The sequence below is a fragment of the Sarcophilus harrisii genome, chromosome 5 (assembly GCF_902635505.1).
Source record: "Sarcophilus harrisii chromosome 5, mSarHar1.11, whole genome shotgun sequence".
In the NCBI taxonomy this organism is placed as follows: Eukaryota; Metazoa; Chordata; class Mammalia; order Dasyuromorphia; family Dasyuridae; genus Sarcophilus; species Sarcophilus harrisii.
In genome coordinates, this window is record NC_045430.1 from 1,067,759 (window position 1) to 1,077,157 (window position 9,399).

General features: G+C 54.5%; 1 protein-coding gene across 1 annotated transcript in view; it reads left to right on the forward strand.

Moving 5' to 3' along the window:
* CELSR1 (cadherin EGF LAG seven-pass G-type receptor 1) overlaps window positions 1–8,569 on the forward strand; it is a 116,909-nt gene extending 108,340 nt beyond the window's left edge. The window contains exons 25-29 of the mRNA XM_031938540.1: window positions 996–1,071; window positions 2,795–2,956; window positions 4,982–5,224; window positions 6,174–6,438; window positions 6,714–8,569. Of these exons, the coding sequence (XP_031794400.1) occupies window positions 996–1,071; window positions 2,795–2,956; window positions 4,982–5,224; window positions 6,174–6,438; window positions 6,714–6,738 (771 nt within the window). The 3' untranslated portion in view covers window positions 6,739–8,569. The remainder of the gene's footprint in view (window positions 1–995; window positions 1,072–2,794; window positions 2,957–4,981; window positions 5,225–6,173; window positions 6,439–6,713) is intronic.
* Window positions 8,570–9,399: the final 830 nt, after the last annotated feature.

The window sequence follows — 9,399 nt, forward strand, 5'->3', positions numbered from 1 at the left end:
TGGATTTGGTTAGGGCAGTGCCGAAAGGTTGGGGGGGGAGGTGGGACCCCGGGCCTGAAGGAAGGTTTTTGGGGAGGGAGGGGTTGGGTGGGTGGTGGCCGCCCGGGGAGGGGGCTGGGGTGGGAGCGTTTGGGGGGAGGGGGGGGTGATGGAGCCCCAAACCTTTTCCTTATGGTGTTTTTTTATGTGTGTCCAAAGAAGTTTGAAGACCCAAGGCCCTGATGGGGGAAAAGGAGGAATTCCCAACCCGAGAGTGTAGGTGGGTGGTTTGGTTTTTTGAAGGGGCCCAAGGGAACCCAAAGAGCCCCCAGTTTGGTGGGAGGGGGAGAGCCGGGGTTTTATTGTCCGGTGAGGGAAGGGGCCCCTGGGGGGGAAGCCTGGGGGTGGGGAGAGAATGTCAGTGGTTAGGGTTTTCCCGGGGACCGGGATTGGGGGGTTTGCTAGGGGGGCTTGGGGGTTTGGCCAGAGGGTGACCCTGATTTTGTTTTCCCAGGGTGAAGGCCAACCCTTGAAGAGAAAGTAGAGGAGTGGAGTAGGTTTTTGGAAGGGTGGTGGGGTTAGGGGGGTGGGGTTTGGGCCCGGGGGTTTTCCCCGGATTAGTAGGAAATGGGAAATTTGTTGTTTGTCAGTGAGCCGGATTTTTGTGGGGGTGGGTTAGAGTGGTTTGGGGTGTGAGGGGGTTGTAGGCCAGGATGGGGTTTTGAGGTTGGAGAGGGGAGGGGAAGGGAGCAAAGAGTGGGAAGGGATCCCGGAGGGGACATTGTGAGATGGGAGATTTGGGGGGAAGGGAGTGTTGTGGGCCCCTTGGGGGAGGGGTTTGGAGAAGGGGTAGTTTTAGTGGAGGGGAGAAAGGGTGTAGTTTTCCCTAGGGGTAGTTTGCCCAGAAGTGGTGAGGTTTGGGAGGTGGTGTCCCTGGGCTTAGTGGGCCGGTGGGGGGGGTGACTTAAGCCCCGGGGGTTTGAGAAAAATCCCCTGTTGGGGGAGGGAAAAACTAGCGTGTCCTTCCAACAAGAGGTCGCCCAGAACCCGACGCCCACCTCTTCCGCAGGAGGAATGGCAAAAGCCCCCGGGGTGAGAGCTCTTGTTGCCCTGCCATGGCCCCTGAGCCCCGGAGCTGAGGAGAGTCTGTCTGTCTGTCTCTGCTCCCCCTCTGCCCACTCTCCTCTCCCGGCTTCTCCACCCCTCCCTGTCCCCTCCTTCTCTCCTTACCTTTTCTCTGTCTCCTCTCCCTTCTCCCCGGTTCATTCTCTCCTCCCTCACTCTCACCTACCACAGTCACACCCCCCATCTCTGCTCTGCTCAGGACCTGGCGCTTCCTGCCCTTTCCAGCCTTGCTCCACCCAGTTCCCCTTGGGCCAAACCAGCCATTGCCCCCGCCTGGACCTTCCTGAGCTCTATGTGCTGAATTTGTCCAGGGGAGACCCCCTCCTGCCTCCCCTCTCCCTCTCCAGCCTATTTCAGATTCCCCTTCATGCAGCTTCTCTGCCCCCTCCTGCCCCCTGCTTCTCTGAGACCCTCACTCTCCCCCTTGCCTACAGACCCAGGGAATGCTTCCTCTCCCACCCTCCCCATCTACTGATCACCAGTCCGTCTTTCAGGGTCAAGCTCCAGGGCCCCCCCCCAACCTCCCAGACCTCCCCTCCCCAGTTCCCTAGCTGCCCCCCTCGACGCTCTCATTCTGGCTCCCCTGTCCTTGGTCCTGAAGCAGCCCATCCGCCTCCTGAGGGCAAGGCCGGGGCCTATTCCTTCCCCTGTCTGACTGCTCCCAGCTTCTAGCCCGCCCTCAGCCCCAGCGACTGCGAGGGACCGGGTTCATGGATGGCAGATGAGTTAGAGTTTGAGGGACCAGAGCCAGTGAATGAGTAACGAAATGGGGAGCGGTTTTTAATGTTCTGACTCTGAAGGTTCTGAAGGTTCAATGGCCGCGTTAATGGGCGAGTGCAAGAACAGCCAGTCAGGGAGAAGGACGGAGAGCAGGGGAAGAGCGGGTCTCTGGTCTCCTTCCAGAGCCAGCCCAAGTCCCCCATTTTGCAGGAACCCTTTCCCCTCCCCCTTAGTTCTAGCTATTTCCCATCTCCCATGTCTGTATAGAGAGTTTGGGACTGGAGCTCCTTGAGGATAGAGCCTGGTGTTTGCCTTTTTGTACATCCCCAGTGCTCAGCACAGTGCTTTGCACATAGTAGGCGCTTAATCAACAAATAAATATTAAGCATCTACGCTGGGTGCCTTATGCTGATTACACAGATGATGGTTAAGTGAATGAATCAGTGAATAAACAAGGCAGTGAAGGACTGAGCGGAGTGAATTTTTGAGTAGATGCCAAAGAATGAGGAAACTGATGAACTGAATGAAAAAGCAAGTGAATGAATGAACAAATGAGTCAAGGAAGGGAAGGTGGGAGGAAAGAAGGAAGGGAAGAAGGAAGGGATAGAGGAAGGAAGGAAGGAAAGAAGGAAGGAAGGAAGGAAGGAAGGAAGGAAAGAAGGAAGGAAGGAAGGAAGGAAGGAAGGAAGAAAGGAAGGAAGGAAGGAAGGAAGGAAGGAAGGAAGGAAGTGAATTTTTGAGTGGATTTCACAGAATGAAGAAATTATAAATTAAGTGAAAAAGTGAATGAATGAAGGAACAAATGAGCCAAGGAGGGGAGGGCTGGAGGAAAGAAGGAAGGAAGAAGGAAGGGAGGGAGGGAGGAGGGAGGAAGAGGAGGGAGTGGTCTTCACCTTGTTCTTGCCCTAAGGCTCTGACAGGAGGCACCGGGCAGTTCATTTTCTGAAGTTCTGGTCTTTCGGCTTCACAGGCAATGACTCGGACTCGGACAGTGAGCTCTCTCTGGAGGAACACAGCAGCTCCTATGCCTCCTCATCAGACAGTGAGGAAGACGGGGTAGATGAGGAGAACAAGTGGGCGCCAGGCTCTTGTAAAACCAATGACCGGGGCCCCATCCACAGCACCCCCAAAGGTACAGGGCAGGGTGGGAAGGCTCGGGGAGGCTCTGGGGGCATATGACCACCTCTCAGCTATGACCTGAGTAAATAAGAGACAGAGCACAAGTATCCCTGACCCTGATGGAGACTTTTGCCAGCTCTCAAGTATATTTTTTTGCACCTGAGATTTGCAGGGTTGTACACCAGGACCTCACTGGCTGCCCAGCACAATCCCGCAGCCCATTACTCTTATCATCTTCCCATTTTATAGATGAGGACACTGAAATTCAGAAAGTAGAGCATAAGCTGCTCGGGACCCCCAGCTGGTGACCAGTGTCACCAGCCCAAGCCTGGCACTCGCCACTGCTCACCATACATGAGAGCTGATGATACTAAGACCACTCATTCACAGAGAGCTTTTCCAAGGACCCTCCTTCTCCACTGGGGAAAGATTCCTGGAACATGGATCACCAGGGAACGGACAGCTTCTCTGGGGGAGTTCTTTTGTGGGGAGATCTCTCCTTCAGGCTCCATGCAAACCCCGCCACCCCATGCTGTGGTGAATTCTGGAGCGGGGCTGGCAGGAAGAAGGGGCAATAAAAATCAGGGGGACCGGGGAGGAAATGGGCAGCCCTCGTGCTGCCTTGTCCATAAAAAAGTCTTGAATCAGGGAATTCTTTGGAGGGGAAAAAAGACCCCGCTGGGTCAGAGACTGTGAGGACAAAGACCTGGGGGCTGGTTTGGGAGAAGCCTCAGGATCCGAGGGCAGCCCCAGGAACAGCCTGGCCGGGAGTAGAGCAGGGCCTCAGCTTGCTGTCTCCCATCTTTCTCCATGGGGAGGGCTCAAACATTATACCCCTGAGGGAGGACTGAGAATTCAGGACTAGGAAGAGAGTCAGGACTACAGAGAGGAAGGGAACAGGCCAAACTTCAGTCTTACTGACTGGAAAAACTCTGAGCTATCCCAGTGTGAAACTACCTGCCTCTAGATATGATGAGCTCCCCGGCACTGGGGGTCTCCAAGCAAAGGCTCCCTCCACAGGGTCTTCTCGTCTTGTATAAGTATTCCCGCCTCTGCACGGGAAGGTCAATCACTGATTGGGAATAAGAGACAGTTAAGCCCTCGTTATGCCATTCATACTAGTTCCTATTTAAGAGACAAGGATCACTTGTTAAAGATGCTGTGAGGGGATTCTTTTTTTTTAATTTTAATAATAGCTTTTTATTTTCAATATCCATGCAAAGATAATTTTCAATATTCACCCTTGCAAAACCTTGGGCTCCAAATTTTTCTTCCTCCCCGCTTCCTGACACCCCTAGACGGCAAGTCCAACATAGGTTAAATGTGTGCAATTCTTGTTCAGGTAAGGACTGGACTTACTGATCCATGAGATCTTCCCTAGCTCTGGGATTCTGTGCCATGGGTTCCCATTGCAGCTTCAGCACCTACTGTGTGAGCCCGGGATAATAGACTAAGGCTTGTAAGCTGTCTGTGAAGGGCCCCACACCCCTTCTCTACACAGCAGGAAACTGAGGCTCAGAGACATGAGATGATTTGCCCAAGATCACCTAGGGAGTAAGCGGCCGAGGCAAGAGCTGACCTTTGGTCTCCCCGACTGACAAATCCTGTGCTCTGAGCACCGGGGAAGGCTGCCTCCGGTGTCAGAGGCCGGAGTTCTCGCGGCTAACGTTTTTGGACCTCAGTATCCCTAGGATACTGATTTCTGGCCCACCTCTCTCTCAGGAGAGCCACAAGGACGGTGCTTTGTCAACCTGAATGTGCCACCTTGCTGTGATTCTTCTCTGAGGGACAGTTTGCCTGGTGGCTAGAGGGCCGGCCTTGGAACCACAAGGATCTGGCACTTTTAGGCAGTAGCCTGACCTCTCGGGGTCCTAGGTAGCCCTCTGAGGCTTAAAGCGGGACAGCTTTGAGCACTAGAAACGGAAGAAAGTGGGATATACTTTGAGCCGAGGTCTATCTGCGGTAGCATGGAGGATGGGAGGAGGGTCAGGGAAGGCCTTGCTGCCGCTGAGCCTGCCGTGTCATTTTGGGCCCCTAGCAGACTCTCTGTCCAATCACATCAAGGCCACGTGGCCCCCCGACAGCGTGACGGGCGGTGAGGGCGAGGACGCTAGATGTAAGCCAAAGCTGAAGGTGGAGACCAAAGTGAATGTGGAGCTTCACCAGGAAGACGACGGGGATGACAGCAAGGACCTGCCCTCCGACAAGGAGAACCCGGGGCTTCCCAGAGACAATCAGACAGCTCCCCAGCCCAACCACCAGCACACAGAACAACGCAAAGGTAACGTGGCCGTCCCCGACCTCCACCACTGGCACTTCCAGGCAGGTGTCAGGAAGGCCCCCCTTTCCTAGAGAGCCTTCTTACCTGCGAGCCTGTCCCCTCTTATGCCGATTGCAGCCCCTCAGAGACTTCTGGGATTATGTGGCTAAAACACCCATCACTCGCTTGCTGTGTGTGCAAGCTGACCCAACACCCTTCCTATGAACAAATGCATGAATGAGTGTTTATTAAGCTCTTACTGAGAATAACAATACAAATGGGGTCGCTCCCTGACCTCCTGAGCCTCTCTTCTATCGGGGGGAGCAACATGTGCACAGAGAAGTTACCACAGACAGTGTGAATGCAGTCTGAGCAACTCGGACAATGTAGGAGGTGATGTCGAAGCTGGACTTGAAGGGGTAGTAATTCCAAGGGTGAGGAGGAGGAGGAAGGCATGGGGGGGGGTCTCCTCACATCCTTCAATGCCCTCCCTCCTCCCAGCTTTGCCCAGAGGACCACTGGCTTAGAGCCGAAAGCCACTGGGGCCAACCTTATTTCAGTAATGAGAACCTCATTAATAACCTTCAAGGACACAGGAGTAATAAACACCTGAGCATCAGAACCAAGTCTTCTGATTCTACCTACTGTGCTACAAAAGTGCTTTGTACTTGGCAGCATGCTATAGAAATATCAATCAATTGATCACTCAAAAGCATTTATCATGTGCTTACTGTATGCCATGCTGGGTATACAAAGAAAAAAGAGATCATTCCTTCCTCGAAGAAGCTATCGCCCCATTAGTGTCACGGTGGCAGATTATCAATTTTATTATAATCGTTATCTTTGTTAAAACCCTTAAAACCTTCACCAAATGAGGACTCCACTGGCAGAGTCCTCCCTTCACTAGTGCAGATCGCAGCCTCAGGGTGTCTCGTAGAATCTGACAACCTTCACATCACTCTCACCACAGGCATCCTGAAAAACAAAGTGACCTACCCCCCACCGCTGAGCGAGAGGAACCTAAAGAACCGGCTCCGGGAGAAGCTGGCAGATTATAACCAGACTATGAGCTCATCCAGAACCTCTTCTCTCGGTTCCAATGATGGCATTTGCCCCACGGGGGACCCAGGAGTGGCCGTCAAAAACTCTCCGAGGGAGCGATCTTGTGACCAGCTGAACGGGGTGATCATGAGCGTGCGCACTGGGACCGTCCACGCAGACGCGTCAGATTCAGAGTGAGTGGGGCTGGGGGGGACAGCTCTGGGCCTAGGGGCGTCCCTTGGGCTCAGCCTCCTGGGCTCTTTGGGTTGCTGCAGGGAGATGGTGGATTTGAGACAGGAACTCCAGGTTTGGATCCCGGGCGGGAGCCCTCTGTGGGTAGGGGTAAGGAAGCTCCCTCGAAGGGCCGATGTGTGGGAAGCCCCCCCTGTTCAGGCCTGTCCCCTGTATGTGTCTATGGTCGTTCATTCAGTGCATCATCTGTGGCCTCCTTTGCTCTCCTTGTGAACAGAGGCAGTAACGAGACTTCCATTTGAATCATCAGGAAAGCGTGACACTCTCGGGCCCCGGGCCCCGCTCTTCCACAGCCCCATGTGGGAGCCCTGACCTCAATGGCTGGTCCCGGGCCATGGGGAAGGTGGCCTCATCTCCCCTGGGCAGTTTACATTTCATGGCAGACCTGGGATAGCTTTGAACATGAAGTGCCTGTTGGAACATCCAGCCTGTGCCAAAGCTTTTGGGAAGCTCAGAGCCGGGGGCTCCCCGGGCCACACTGCCACGGCGTGGCTCTGGATGCAGGAGGCAGCGGGGGATGGAGCCTGAGCTCCCGGCCTGGGCTTGGGACCCCCAGACAGTGTCTTCCGGAATCCCCTGCCCCACCAGCAGCTTCACCCACCTCTTCAGGACCATTTGTCTTTCCAACCAACTTTTTTATGTAAAGAAGTGTAGATACTTTTATATATTTTGTATGGTGATTCTCTTGGGAAGAAAAAAAGCCTTGTGTATATTTTGCATCTGTATTGATTTTGTGGATACCTGGAGATTACTACAGGGAAAAAACTCACTATTTTTATATTAGGGAAAACACACAATGCTACATGTAAGTACTTGAATGAGGCGCTGGCACAGTGGCTCGGCGGATGGCTTCTCAGCAGCCAAGCAGGAGGCCGGACATCCCTTCTGCCCCCCGACCCTCTCGCTTCTAGAATCCTCGACGGTCCCCAGAGAAGCATCAGCTCGGAGCCATCGGCCCGTGAAGGACTCCCGTGTGCCGGACAGCCACGGACTTGGGTGGTCAGCCGGGCGCAGGCCGGGGTCAGGACAGGACAGAGGTTTCCTTTCTGTTGGGGGTTTCTGGTTCTTCAAGGTTGTACATACGTTCACAATGGAAGCAGGAAGGGCCAGACCTCCTGGCCACATTTTCCAGCTCCCCAGGAGCATTCGACGTGGGGAATTTAGAAATGGCTCCCTTTCCCCAAGCACTTGGCCAGTTACTCGGATTACTTACATCTGTGAGACTGGCGAGACCTCGGTCATCCACGTTTATACGGCTTTCCCCCGAGTGCCACAAGTCCGGTGGATCTCTCCTGTGGTCCTGAATGACCTCGCCGCCGGTGTCCGGGGCTAGCTGGCTACGGCTTCTGGCGGAAAACCATCAGATCCGGTGGAAGCTCTGTGGGGCCTGCGGCAGATAGGGCCGGGCGCCTGTTCTTAGGGCCTAGGGGTACGACCGGCGGACCCTCATTTCACCTGCATAGCGGGACAGGGCTTTGAAATCTTGTAGACTGATGGAATCATACTCTGCACCCCAAAGTTTCCCTCATGAGGAGGGAGTCTTGTAACTGTTGCACGGTCAACTGCGCCACGGAAGTTGACTCGGGTCATGCCCATGTCCCTGAACGCCCACTCCCACCTTGACAAGAGCCTGGGGACTTCGGCAGTCCCCCTCCCCCTCTTCAGGGTCAAGGTCAAGGTCGAATACATTGTCGGTTCTATCAGGAGAATGTTGGTTTTATAAATGGCAGAAAAATGAAAACCTATTTTTTATGACAAAATTTTACGAGCGGACACGACACTGGAGATTTTTTTTTTTTAAACAAATGAATATTTATTAATGCTCAGAACACTGGAATTACAGCTTGGCTGAGGCTACAATAAAGAGGTTTCTGAACATGGGTTTGAGCTCAGCCCATTCTTCTCCCTCACTGCCGAGTGCCAAGGGGCACAGTGCATACCCAGACACACACACACACACACACCGACGACGGGCCACTGCCGGGGTGACATCCAACACAGGGTATCACAAGCTGTGTCCCTAAAGCCCACGGCCTGGGGGGAGTGACATGGGGCGGCAGGGAAAGCTCCCCTGGGGAAGGAGGGGGAAGTTCCCTTTGGGCTCTGGAGCTCCCGAGGGCAGAATGCTGGGAGTCAGGAAGACTAGCCCTAGACCCTCACTGGGTGACCCTGGGTGGGTCCCTTAACCTGTCTGCCTCAGTTTCCTCACCTATTCAATGGGGACAGTAACAGTGGCTACTGCGCAGGGCTGTGGTGAGGGCCAGATGTGATCATAGCTATAAGGGCCTTAGTAGAACACCTGACCCCTGGTAGTTACCGCGTGTCCAGTCGTTTTCAAGCACGTCCGACTGTGACCACAAACGGGGATTTCTTGGCAGAGGTACAGGAGCGGGCTGCCATTGCCTTCTCTGGCTCATTTCACAGAGGGGGACACTGAGGCCACAGGTTACGTGATCTGGTCAGGGTCACACAGCTGGGAAGCGTCTGATATTAGATGGGAGCTTAAGAAGGGGAGTCCTGGCCCAGGTCCCAGTGCTCTGTGGCGCTCCTTAGCTCCCCAAATGCTACTTGTAATTATTACTGATGACTGATCTGAGGGCATAGCTTTGGCCCCTGGATTAGCTCCGATTGGTGGAAGCCAGGAGTAAGGAGCCCCAGCTGGGGGATGGGCGGGTTCTTGGGGAGGTGGGAGGGAGGGGAGAGAGCACCTGGAGAGAAAGTGGAGTCTGAGGGGAAACAGGGCCAAGTGCAGGATGGAACTTGGAGCCTCAGCAGCCTGACCCCTAGTGGCCAAAGCTGGCACAGCCCCAGCCCCAGCCTTCAGCCAGAACCTCTGTGGGGCATAAATCCCCACGAGGGGATCCCCGGGCAGCCCACTGCCCTCGGGGGCGGCCCAGGCTGCC